The sequence below is a fragment of the Pollicipes pollicipes genome, unplaced genomic scaffold (assembly GCF_011947565.3).
Source record: "Pollicipes pollicipes isolate AB1234 unplaced genomic scaffold, Ppol_2.1 Scaffold_7262;HRSCAF=8765_pilon_pilon_pilon, whole genome shotgun sequence".
NCBI lineage: Eukaryota > Metazoa > Arthropoda > Thecostraca > Pollicipedomorpha > Pollicipedidae > Pollicipes > Pollicipes pollicipes.
In genome coordinates, this window is record NW_023597055.1 from 14,720,582 (window position 1) to 14,734,375 (window position 13,794).

At 51.3% G+C, this 13,794-nt stretch overlaps 1 protein-coding gene across 1 annotated transcript; it reads right to left on the reverse strand.

The window, feature by feature from the left end:
- Positions 1 to 9,123: 9,123 nt before the first annotated feature.
- Positions 9,124 to 13,463, reverse strand: LOC119114350 (ras-related protein Rap-1; the record flags this gene model as incomplete). Its single annotated transcript, XM_037238550.1, is given in 2 exon segments — positions 9,124 to 9,364; positions 13,278 to 13,463. Coding segments are annotated over 2 exon segments (354 nt in total), but the record flags the coding sequence as incomplete, so codon positions are not given.
- Between the last annotated feature and the right edge of the window lie 331 nt (positions 13,464 to 13,794).

Consider the following 13,794-nt stretch of genomic DNA (forward strand, 5'->3'; position numbering starts at 1 on the left):
TTTGGCAGGCAGGGACGAGCGTTTCTCCCAGTCAGGTGAACGAAGCTGGCTAATGGACAAACATTAGCCGGCACCTTAGTCATAATTCAATATATCGCGCATATGTAGCAGGTTGTCTTTTATGTTGCGTGCTCCGTTGTGGTTGACTTGGTACAACCAGAGCAGTAAATAATCCAGAGCAACCGAGATACCAGACTTTGGGCCAATAAAGTGTGGCGTCGAGACACAAATCAAAACGAGTGCGACGTCGAGACACATTAAATCGAAAAATACGCTTAAAATTCAAAGCAAAAATAGTAAAAGTAAAATAGCAAATGAAAGCTGACAGGAACCAAAGGGAACATGCAAATTTCAAAGCATGATGAGTAAAAGAATGAGAAAAGCCAACTGAGATACATTTTAGGAAGGAGAGAGTTTAAATGAAAAAAGAGTTAAAACATAAGACCCAGGAGGAAGCGGGAGCCGATGGGAAGATGGGTTTGCGCTAAGGACGTTGCCAGTGGTGGCTGCGTATAGTTTGAACAATTTGTCCCTCCCCAAAAATGATTCTCACCTCCAGAGCACCTGTTTGCTGCTCAAGTGATATATGGATACACTCCTTGTCAACTGGCATATAAAATGTAGCAAAGCAAATTGTTCTGTCGCATCCCGTCCCGCTGACGGGAGTTGGGAAAGCTGTACAGCTAGTGACGATTTGACGCTGAAAGCTGTACAGCTAGTGACGATTTGACGCATCTCTTCACTCTTTTAGGCCGGGGGATCTTTTTACCGCCGCCTGATAAAGATGCCTCACAGTCCCTGCTGTTTTGAACACTAAGCATGATATAACCAAGCAAAAAAAGTTTTGGGTCGCTCGCGTGATATTTTATGTGTCTAATGTTGCTGTTAATTGACATTTAAAAGTGGCATTGGATGGGTTATAGCAGGTCAACCACGTACAACTTGTAAATTTGGGCCTCTTTTTAATCATCCGACGCACAAGGACCATGGCGGTGAAGAAAGGAGGATAGGAACTGCCATTGACGCACTACATGATGGGTGAGTGGAAATGACGCTGTGACATGGCGAGGTAAGTGCCAAGAAGCAGTTTCCCTTTTTATGTCTGTTTCTTCACTTATTTTTACTGCAATATCTATGAACGAACTAATACTTTCTCCGCTTGAAATGGATCTAATGGACCCAAACTCACAAAAGCACGCTAGCCACCCACGCCGCAAAGAAAGTAAAGTCAGAGTCAAAGTAACATTTCACTTAAATCCAGACACGAGCGCACAGCAGACCATGACCAGCCTAGAAAGTCATGTTTGCAAATATACGTAAAAGGTAGGCAATAAATTAGCAAGCTTTCGAAGATGAACAAGTGCGAAAACAACAAAGCTGAAGGTCACAATATTACCATGGCGGATGGGAAAACACAATGAACTATTCATTTCCCGACGAATCTCCGCAGTGACCGACCTTGACCTTGCCCTGTCGCAGCTGGACGTCTGCATTCCTCGACAGGTGCATGGAGCGCCAAGATTGAGGCCACCTTGGTTGTCCCGACGGTTGTATCGATGTTATGCAAATTTGCGAGCCTAAGTGGCGAGCTGCGTTCTTTTCGCAGCCGAACGGCGCGGAAGAGACAGCGCAGCTGCGAGACAGACGAAGCGAAGCAACGGCTTGAGGCGCTAGTTGCTACATTTGGAGCGAAGATAGGGATGCCACGGGATCCCTCAAACATGACGCAGATATCTGCACTGAACTGTGGGAACGGTGCCCCGGCATTGCCCGCGGTCCCCTTCTTTGTATTTGGTTATACTAAAGGGCAGATGGTGCTGCATTGGCTTAAGCGGGCAGGACTTCAACGAAACAAATGAATCAAATCGTGAAACTAACACTTACGCGTTTACACTGGTGGCGGGTAACCATGTGCAAGATAACAGGACTGACCCACATGGACAGATCAAATCGAATATTGCGAGACAGTCAATAACAAGGAGAAGCGCATAAGTCTTGTTCTCACTAAAATAGCGTTTTCGGTCATTTTTGGTCGTCCATATGGTTAAGCGCACATGCCACCCATACTTGTTGTCATCGTGCTGTACTTGACGACGTGAGCTCAAAAATGCTATAATGCAGCGGACACAACAGACACCTCCTGGCGCATACTACACATTTACTTGTCTCTCTACACGTGTCTACCTGTCACATATTCCGGCTTCAGCATATATATAGATAGTTTCGTGGCCGCGTTCGCGTGCACGAAGCTTTCCATGCGCGTATTGCCCCTCAAGTAAGATCCCTTTGAGAAGTAACGAACATGCCACGAGTTGGCTTTCGCCCTGCGGCAGCTAACACTTAATTCCAATGCTTCATATGTTTCAACATTGACGTGGTCTGCTGCGCAGACATGAGCCAAAGAAAAGCGAAACAGTCTCGTATATTGTCCATTTCAACATACAAAAGATGCACTCAAACTCTACAAACTACCGAGAAGCACGGCAATGGGAAACCATTTCATAAGCAAGAAGCCCAGACAAGACGCGATCTCTATCATTGCAGTATTGCGGAGGCTCTCAAATGCGGGATATCGAAGTCTACTCGTGGCCCTCAAATGTAAGCAACACCGTGTCTGAACAGCGACGGAGACGTGCTCACAGTACTCGCACCTCATCCCGCGTGCTAAATGCTCACCCACGATCAAAACGCGGCAGCATAAAGATTTGCAAAGCAGAGGCACACTTGATGCAAACTGGAAAGGGCTGAGCTCCTGTTTTTTTCTCTTCAGAATCATGAGTTTGCAGCTTTTATGTCGACGATAGCTGACATTTAAGATGCCAGAAGGGACCGCCTAAACAATTATCAAGGATGCATTGATTGTACCGCCAAATCTCCGTTGCATTGTCGAAACTCGATATTTCAAACTTTCCTCATATTCACAGCGTAAACAACGTTTGCTTGATTACCTGATTTAACCATCACCTTCTGACATCTTGCAGGCAGATTACCTTCAGCATAAGCACTTCAAATCCATAAAGCCGAGACATACACAGCCTGCCAGCTGCTGTCAAGTGAAAGGAGGATATGATACGAATAAAAAACGTGTCGGTGCTTAAGTTCATTCCCCGCCCCCGTCCACCTATGTACACCTGTTCTCTCTTTCGCCTCAGATAGCTTCACCCGGAACCGGCCCGCTTCGCGTGGACTCGCGAAGCGGACGCTGGCCGCTACTGCGCCCCGAATCGATCTTAGGAGGTTCTCCAACATTTCACTGCCATGGGAGCAGCCCAAGGCTGTCCTGAACCGACGGGCTGTCTGCGCCCTGCTCCGCCCGACTCACTGGAAGCAAGAAAGCATTCCCGCACGGCCGAGAGGATGACCCGACAGGGACTAGACATGCAAAGTTGGCTCGTTTGTCCTGGCGAGCGCTGAGCAATCGCTCATGACGGGATACGAGCGGGCCGGCTGAATAGAGGATCGTGCTATGTTGGCTGCAGACTGTTGAATACGGCCCCCGACCCCGGAGACCTTCCCCCTGACGGCCCTGACCCCCAAAGGCCTGATTCCTGACGGCCCTGACCCCGGGAGATCTGTCCCTGACAGCCCCGACCCCAGGAGATCTGCCCCTGACAGCCCCGACCCCAGGAGACCTGTCCCTGACGGCCACGACCCCGGGAGATCTGTCCCTGACGGCCCTGACCCCAGGAGACCTGCCCCTGACGGCCCTGACCCCAGGAGACCTGTCCCTGACGGCCCTGACCCCAGGAGACCTGTCCCTGACGGCCCTGACCCCAGGAGACCTGCCCCTGACAGCCCCGACCCCAGGAGATCTGCCCCTGACAGCCCCGATCCCCGGAGACCTGCCCCTGACGGCCCTGACCCCTGAGGGACGTCACGCCTGAGAGGCGTCTGGGCTGTACCGAGACGGGGTCCCCGCACCGCAGTAGGCTGTGGGTAGGCCGGCGTAGCGGGGGCACTGGAGTGTGGTAGCCCCTGGTGGTGGGAAACACGGGAGCGTGCTACCCATGCGTGAGGATGGGCGTGGGAGTGTGTTACACCGCGTGGCGAGGAGCACAGGAGTGTGTTAGCCCTGCGTGGCGAGAGGCGTGGGAGTGTGTTAGCCCCGCGTGGCGAGGGGCGTGGGAGTTAGTAAGCCCCGTATGGCGAGGGGCGTGGGAGTGTGTTAACCCCGCGTGGCGAGGGGCGCGGGAGTGTGTTAACCCCGCGTGGCGAGGGGCGCGGGAGTGTGTTAACCCCGCGTGGCGAGGGGCGTGGGAGTGTGTTAACCCCGCGTGGCGAGGGGCGTGGGAGTTAGTAAGCCCCGTATGGCGAGGGGCGCGGGAGTGTGTTAACCCCGCGTGGCCGACGGCTCTGCTGCCGTCTTCGCGTTTCTCTGGAAGCCTCAATATCCACCGCGTTGCCGGACGCCTAATGCGCTGAACGTCTTTCAATCTTAGCCAGTGGTATGATCCCTTGCCCGGAGATGTCTCAACGCACTTGTCCCGGCGCTCGCAGGAAAAAGGATACCTGAGATGGCAATAAGCCTAAATAGCCCGCTTGAGCCGCCTGTCAAGTATCCCTGAGGCCGCCTTTGGAACCGGGCACGGATACTCAAGACAGGCGACCCCTGGCTCATTTCGGTGCCGCACAACACGAACTTCCCTCGCGACATCAGCGAACTTTCCGCCGGACTCAACAAGCAGGGACCTGAACGGTTCAAACGACACAGTTTCACCCGCTAAACCGAGTTCATTACAGTCCCTGCCGCAGGCAGGATGTAGCGAAATGTTAGACACACACACAAATATATACATGCAAGGTCGGGCTCCCCCTTGGCTAAAGGGGCGCCTTACGATGCGCTTTATTTAAAGCTGATCCCAGCTTGTTTTTAAATCATAAATAACCTCACGATCATCGTCTGCTGCATTACAGTTGCAACACGATTTGGAGATAACTACCACACAGTAACCGCATTATACATCTACAGACGGAAGAACTGCACGCAGAAACACACGAACACAAAGAAAGCGCAGGAAGGTCGAAACAGCTAACGTGATACGAGTTTTAGTAAGGTGCGGAGAAGTCCCAGTTCGGGCCACGCAGTCATCACGGGCCCTCATCGCGAGCAACCATCACGAACACTCAGCCACGCAGTCATCACGGTCCCTCATCACGAGCAGCCATCACAAACACTCAGCCACTCAGTCATCACGGGCCCTCATCACGAGCAACCATCACGAACACTCAGCCACTCAGTCATCACGGGCCCTCATCACGAGCAACCATCACGAACACTCAGTCACTCAGTCATCACGGGCCCTCATCACGAGCAACCATCACGAACACTCAGCCACGCAGTCATCACGGTCCCTCATCACGAGCAACCATCACGAACAATCAGCCACGCAGCCATCACGGGCCCTCATCACGAGCAACCATCACGGACACTCAGCCACGCAGCCATCACGGGCCCTCATCACGAGCAACCATCACGGACACTCAGCCATGCAGCCATCGCGGGCCCTCATCACGAGTAACCATCACGAACACTCAGCCACGCAGCCATCACGGTCCCTCATCACGAGCAACCATCACGGACACTCAGCCACGCAGCCATCACGGGCCCTCATCACGAACAACCATCACGAACGCTCAGCCATGCAGCCATCGCGAGCCCCCCGCTGGTCCACAGAGCTCGTGATGGCTGAGTACAGCACAAAGGCAGCACCCGGTGCCACCACGATGGCAGCTGTCGCGCGTTGGCTAGGGCGAAATAAATGCCCTGAAAGTCACGGCAGAAGTTTGAACCCCAGGCGAGAGTAGGGTTTCAGAATACGAAATTGGCGGTAGAAAATGAAGCCTTATTTTGGCGATTTTGGGCTGCCAATTTTGGGTTAATTTTGTCATTTGCGTCTCTTGTACAGAATCACTTGGAAGTTCGCCTAAGTTTGATATCGTTCGGGGCTATAGTAAAGACGTTCCAGTCCGCATGACACCTTTTGCTGAAGTGATTTCAACAAACTGCGCAGGAATGCTCCTGAACAAGAGGTGTGGAATACTGATCTGACAAAGAGCCTCAAGCGTTGGTACTGGCCCACTCTGCTTACCTGGATCTTTGGCAACCCTGGTGGGGCAGCCCAAGCCTCGGGTGGTCCGACCGTAGCCATAGCAAAGTACCAACACATCCCGTATGCATCGCACTTAAGATGTGCAGCCTATACGACATTTGAGCAGAGCATGACAGTTAAAATTACACCGTAACGTCAGGTGATTTTCATTTTAGATAGGCGAACAAATAAACTGGGACAAAAAGCCTTACTGGAAATGCCCCTTTCTCGATGACAGTATGTCGACGCACGAATACCAATAATGTTGCGACAGACATGTCCTGGCCACACTGAGAGACACAGTGACAACGAATGTCTCTGAAATCCGACTAAACAAATTCGCCGGTTGCAAACCCACGAACCGCTCGCGTCACCCAGGAAGATCCAGATATTAAGAGCTACAGAGTATAGCAGGCTTGTTTGACCACACAAAGAGCCAACGATGATTTGGTATGGCTGATACGCCACCCGACAGGAGCAACTGCGGGTTGATTTTGACAGAAACGGAGATCGTGGATAGTGGATTAATCGTGGAACAAAAACAAGGACGTCTTGCACCTAAAGAGCAGCCCAAGACCACGCCATTGGCCCGCGTATGTTCAGGTCATGCCGAGAAGCTTCGTCTGGTAAACGTCATTGAAGTGATCAGTGTGCATCGGCGTTGAGGTAAAGACAAATACGTTTGCTATGTGTTTCGCCTGAGCCAATGTTTTGGCGATGATCAAGTGTGTTGGGCATGGCAAGAAAAAGTTCTCGACCGAAAAGGACCTCTTGTTATAACAAAAGAATCAGTATGACTTACAGACGGATCTGAATGTGTTGGATGCAAACTTCATGCATCAACGGGGTGGGAGCAGCCAAGGTGTTATGTTGAGAGCCTTACCATAAAACGTGATGCATACAATGATCTACCAGAAAACCTGCACCTTGCCAAAGCTGCCTTTGCCAAAGTTACAGATACATGTATAACCAGTGTTTTCAAAGCGTTAGATTGAATATATCGGACTATCTGTCTATATCTATGTATCTCTCTCTCTCTCTCTCTCTCTCTCTCTCTCTCTCTCTCCTCTCTCTCCTCTCTCTCTCTCTCTCACTCTCTCTCTCCTCCTCTCTCTCTCATCTTCTCTCTCTCCACTCTCTCATCTCCTCTCCTTCTCTGCTCTCTCTCTCTCTCCTCTCTCTCTCTCTCTCTCTCTCTCTTCTCTCTCCTCTCTCTCTCTCTCTCTCTCCTCTCTCTCTCTCTCTCTCTCTCTCTTCTCTCTCTCTCTCTCTCTCTCTCTCTCTCTCTCTCTCTCTCTCTCTCTCTCTCCTCTCTCTCTCTCTCTCTCTCTCTCTCTCCCTCTCTCTTCTCTCTCTCTCTCTCTCTCTCTCTCTCCTCTCTCTCTCTCTCTCTCTCTCTCCTCTCTCTCTCTCTCTCTCTCTTCTCTCTCTCTCTCCTCTCTCCTCTCTCCTCTCCTCTCTCTCTCTCTCTCTTCTCTCTCTCTCTCTCTCCTCTCTCTCTCTCTCTCTCTCTCTCTCTCTCTTCTCTCTCTCTCTCTCTCACTCTCTCTCTCTTCTCTCTCTACTCTCTCTCCTCTCTCTCTCTCTCTCTCTCTCTCTCTGCTCTCTCTCTCTCTCTCTCTCTCTCTCTCTCTCTCTCTCTCTCTCTCTCTCTCTCTCTCTCTCTCTCTCTCTCTCTGTCTATACAAGGACGCACTCAAGTGTTATAAGCAGACCTTTTGCAGCCCGTATAGAGGTTGTGCGACTGCTGGAAAACTGACACTGACTATAGCAATTCTCAATAAATCACTGACGTCCAGTCTCAATTAACAATTTCACTTTCAGGCAAACAACACAGTACACTGCGGCAATAACTATCCCCCCTCCCCTCCGCTGTAAACTCTACCCCCAATTGCTCGTCCTTCCGATAAAATAGGCGCTTCGCCAGAACACCCACGCACATTGTCACGCGCGCAATCTCCACCGCACAGAGACCAAGCGTCACTCTACCTGCATCATGCAAGGGAAGTTATCTTATCTACAGACTCATCCCACGGTTTCTCTCGCATAAAGGAGATTAGTTCAGCTCGCGCTCGCCGACGGCGCCGACAACAAACGACAGCAAACCACCAGGAATCGGCGCCACCGCCTCCTGAGCTCGGTCTGGCTCATCTCACGCATCGCCGAAACATGAGGCGAACTTGAGCGGCGAGGGGCCAAGGACCAGAAGCAGATGCCGCGGACGCCGCTTCCTTACCCCGGATATGCACAGCAAGGCTTCGCCGCGGCTGACCGGCCGGCAACGATTGACTTTCACGTGCGCACACCGCCTGAGTTTCTCTGCGCCGGCCCTGACGGTCGCCGTGGCGTCACATCAGCACCGTAACGTCACGTGTGACAGCATATCACTGTGCCGCCATCAGGTCACTCCGGATGCCTCCAGCACATCGGGTGGGCAGTGGACGAGTCACCACGCCGGCAAGATCACACGGACGCCAATGAAGCCTACCGCTGGTGTCTACGCCCTCCTGGAGTGAGCTTCGCACCGATGGACGCTTGACAGAGGTGTTTCAAAGTTCTGGTGGTCGCGAACTGACGGCGCGGGCAGTCCCTGAGGCCCCTGGCGTCTGGCGGCGGCTGAAGTGCCGCTCAGGCGACGGCGACATCAGAGAGTGACACCGGCCCGAGACCCGAGGCACATACCGGGTCACCGCGCACACCTCGTGACGTCATCCCGGCCCCCTGGCGCCGGGCCGGTCGCCGGTGGAGGCCCCACCGAGATCAGCCATTATCACTGCACGATGCTCTTAATGCGTGCTCGGTGTTGCGAATTGCACGGCGCGAACATCCTGAAGCCGAACACAAGCACACACAGTTTCCCGTTGGCGTGGCGGCAGGGAAAGCGGTAAGCGTCGCTAAGCCTTTATCCATTTCATCTGTCCTGTCCTGTCCTGTCCTGTCCTGTCTGTCGCGACTAGGAAATGATGCCCTGTCCTGTCCTGTCCTGTCCTGTTCTGTCTGTCGCGCCTAGGACATGATGTCCTGTCCTGTCCTGTCCTGTCCTGTCTGTCGCGACTAGGAAATGATGTCCTGTCCTGTCCTGTCCTGTCCTGTCCTGTCTGCCGCGCCTAGGAGATGACGCACGAAGTGCGTTTGGCGTTTTTCCTGCTGATGTTCTGCAGGTGCTTGAGCTGGCCGTCGGACAGCTGGGTGACCGGCAGCGACTGTCGCCGCTTCTCCACGGCCGGGCTCAGGTCGTAGCGCACCTTGGCCTGGCTCAGCAGCTCCTTGAACACCTGCCGGGCACGGTAGAGCGAGGCGCTGTCACTGGGCACCGAGGCTGCGTGGGGCGGCGCCACCGGCTGACCATCGACGCGCGGACATGGAGCACGGTCCGGAACATTCTGGGTGGGTTTAGTTCATGCTTTCATCGCGATACCATGGGATTAACGCTAAACATAAAGACGTGAGCGAGTGCTGTGTTTTCACGCGGCATCATAGCTGCATCCATAGATTTAGGTTTCTGACTTGTTGGCACTGCCTACTGGTTTAAGCATATTGTATGCCTGCAATGTTTCTAAATGATTCACCTTTGTACGCTCCGTGCGACTCAGATGCGGATTTTAGAACCATGCAAAGTGATACCTTGCCCCGTGTATTCATTTGATGGCTTTTGTGGTGCTCTCCAAAGGCCGTATCGTTGCTCTCCCGCTTTCCCTTCCCTGTCAGCGCTCCGTCCAGTATCTTTTCCACGGGTCAAAGCATTGGGGAAGGACACTAAAAAATTGTGCCTTCCTCCCTATGAAACAACAATTATTCCATGCGTGGATAATAATCTCTTCACATCGTCTTTGTCGGTGTCTGGCAATACATAGCCTGCTTTAAACTGTTGCCAAAGTATTCCAGCTCACTGAAGAACAATTGATATTTAACTTGCGACTCATTAACTTGTTTACTCAAATGACGCTTGGAGCGGTGCGGTCCCAAAAATACGACGCCCCGGTTTTTAGCATCCGGCAGAGGTCGCCATCCACTGGTTCGGGGGCGGGTAAGTGGGGTTCTTAGTGATAAAGCGGAGAACAGACTTGAGCAGCATAATATACCTTGTTTACAAAGTAATCTTACGTTCAGGGGTCATCAAAAGTGACTGTGACTTGTCTGCTGCCAGACAAGGATGTTCTGGCTAGAGGCCGACGAATTGCAGTATTTTAAGACATGAATACAACTTCCTGCTGCATTTTTGGGGCGACACAATCGACGACCAAATTAACCGAACCGGCACAGCTTGTGTGGAGGTTCCGAGTTCAGGTGATAGGCGCTTAGCACGCTAATCCAAAAGTGAGGTTGACAGCCAAGTAAGGCATCTAAGTGAAAATCCCAAACGAATGTATCATTATTTAGTTCATTGCAAATGTCGTGAAAGCTGAAAAGTCAGTGCTGTAGATTTGCTTTACTCAACAGCCAACTTCAGCCAAGGCCATGAGCCGTGGGCAGCGAGTATCATTATAACCTTTAACAGCTATCGGAACGAATCCAACGCTAGTTGTCAGAGAAAAGGTCATTTGTACCCAAAGAACTAATGCTCCATACCGAATATTCGGGGTCAGGTCGCTCCAAAACCACCACGTACGGGACACCATGTGTCCATCAGCGACCTAAGCATCACTAAGCTCGCCAATCAAAATAATTGCTAGAAGAATGAAGAACTAGGAAGAATAAGCGTGGGCTTCAATAGCCTACGCTTCAGATAGCTAGCGAAAGAATATCTGCATACTACCTAAATGACCGTCTTTAACTGAATGTTGGTTGTAATTGGCTGGCAAACACTCCCATTGCTTTCTAACCAAAATAGTGAACAGTAATGCATGCGTACGGTTTGAGCTCCTCCATCCATGCCTGCAGAAAGCACACCTTCTGGTACAAAAAACAAACAAACAAACGCACCACAGTTTCTACAACGTTAGTGAGATCTCCGACAGCCGCAGAACAGGCGAGGGGACGGCCTCAGCGTCCCTCTGGGAGGAAGAGGTGGGGTGGGGGGAGGGGGGAGACAATGACCTACCACCATTCAGCTACACGTCGCAGTCCCACGTCGTGCAATAATGTATACAGACGTTGCATGCATTGCATAATGCTGTTGCAGCATTGCAACCAACAACTTAGGTAGATAACCAGGCCAGGCACTGTGTTCAGCAATGTAACGTACCTTGCACCTTGTACTATAACGTACGTTGTAACGTACCTTTTCTAAGAAATAATTCAATGTGTTCATAAATGATAGGTGCCTGATGCCGAGTGATAAACCTGCGACTTGCATGCTATGCATCTCAGTCGTTATTGGTAAGTGCTGCGCATTGACTATCGACTTCATCTGTTTTGTTCTTTGCTCATTTCAGCTGAGTAATATTTGCTTTGCTGCAACATGTGCGTTTCGAGGAAGGAAACTGTTCCGATGGATTTGATTAAGAGCAGTATTGCATCATCTGCCAACGTCCGGAAACCCATTGAACTCAAACAAAGGAGGCAGATCGGCAAACTCAATTCTACCGGGAAACGTCGGTGTTTGTGTTTGCATTTCATCAGGCCCGGTTCACTTTTCGCTGAGTGCCGTCATTTGCTGAAAGGCTCCACGCTTCTCGAACCTCATGGAGGCGACTCCAGGGGCGCTGTTCGATGACGAACGCGAGGAGACGTGCGCTTAACTTTATCGATTTCGGTAACTCCTTCACTGGCGTAATACGCCCGGGTGAGAGGAGACCTTTTCATGTCATCTAAGCGAGCGTCGCAACAGAAAATTGATTTTGACAGACAGAACATTGATTTGGCTAATGCAGCATAGATAAACAAATGATATCAACGTTTTGACAGGTTGATACGGAGCGTGAAATTTTCAGGGCACTGTCACCAAGGAAGCCATGTGAAATTACACGTCAGTGTCTTAAATAAAAGGCTGACCAATAGCCGGAAAAATCGGTGGCCATCCAATGACTAGCATGGCAAAAACAAGAGGTGTTGAGACAACTTTAATTTCCAAGCGGGGTCAACATTATGCTGAGATCGGACTTTGCAACATATGTTGAGAAAAGGTCAAATCCGCGGCTAGTAACAAGCTGGATACGTCTTTGCCTGACAGGTCTTGCGTCTTTACGCGTGCATCGACTTAGCAGCGCTAAGCGTCTAGCTAAGCGTTAAGCTAAGCGCTAGCGTCAACAGCAGTGCTTCATGGCCTTTCGTGCCAGTAAACGCATTTAGCCGTCCCTGACCTGGGAGCAACCGCGTCTGAGTTTTATGGCCTTATACCAGTCGGCGGCACTATGTTTCGTTAAGAAACGGTTCTTGTCGAGAGGTCCCTTGAATTACCTCAAATAATCCGACAACACCCTAGACTACTAGTTGGGAATTGCGATATGTACTATCAGTTCGGGGGACAAAATGTGAAACAAATTGTGAGAAGTTTATAGCCCCATGATGAAGTCTTATTCCAGTAGTTGTGGGCATGCTAAAACCAACTGTCTCTGGGTACTAATGCTGAGGTATACAGTTCGGGAATGAAAAGTGCATTTATAGGGCTTAAGGTCTATTTATGATGCTTATTGATGTGTCATACATGTGAATAGTTCATGACCAATTTTACCCCCAGTCCTGGCTGGTTCTCTTCACCAGGCATGCTAACTTGATTCATGTTTACTTGTCCTATGCCATTAAAAAGGCTTGTGGGGTTTGATACTAATCATCGGATTTAGCGTTGCGATTTTCAGCCCATCTTATTGACGCCCTGTGTATGTCCCGTTACATTTCCGTGGCATTGCCCATCCAGTCCCTGCCTTCAACTCCACTGAACTCACCATCCTCTCAATCCACTCTTTCAGTCCACTCCATCCATCCATCAGTCCACTCTTTCCAGCCCGCACTCCGGACACTTGCAGAGATGGCAGCAGCCCTGCATTTGTGACCTCAACCTACGTACGTGAACCGTGCAGGTGCCCTCCCCACCAACATAATGCTGATATCCTTCAACCCGAACACAAATAGAAAGCTGAGGTTTCTGTAGCTGCACAGTGCTGACGTCCCCTCACCAGCGCAACATCGACATCCTCCCTTCATGCACGGCGTTGATGTCCCTCCTCCATCATAACGTCGTGCCTCCCGCCTGCTCGCCTGCAGGCATTGCAGGCATTCCTCTATCTGCAGTGTCAACACCCCGCCCACCTGTACTATGTTGATATTCTCCTTGGCAGAGGTCTGCACAAAGCCGTGCTCCCACTCCAGTTCGACTACGGACGCCTGCGAGGTGGGCACCACGCGCTGCCCCTCCAGGTCACACTTGTTGGCCACCACCACGATGGGCACGCCGCTGGATTTCTCTTGGATGATCTCGTCCCGCAGCTGCCGCACCTGCGAGCGAGCATCACACCGTCACACCGTCCCTTACCGGGAACAGAGGCACGCATGACATGGGAAGGTGAAGTAAGAGAGAGAGAGGGGGGGAGAGAGAGAGAGAGGGCAGAGTCAGTTGTCGGTCATGGGACGAGAGGGTAGGAACGGAGAGAGAGAGAGAGAGAGAAGAGAGAGAGAGAGAGAGGAGAGAGAGAGAGAGAGAGAGAGAGAGAGAGAGAGAGAGAGAGAGAGAGCGAGAAGAGAAGAGAGAGAGAGAGAGAAGAGAGAGAGAGAGAGAGAGAGAGATAAGAGATAGAGAGAGGAGAGAGAGAGAGAGAGAGAGAGGAGA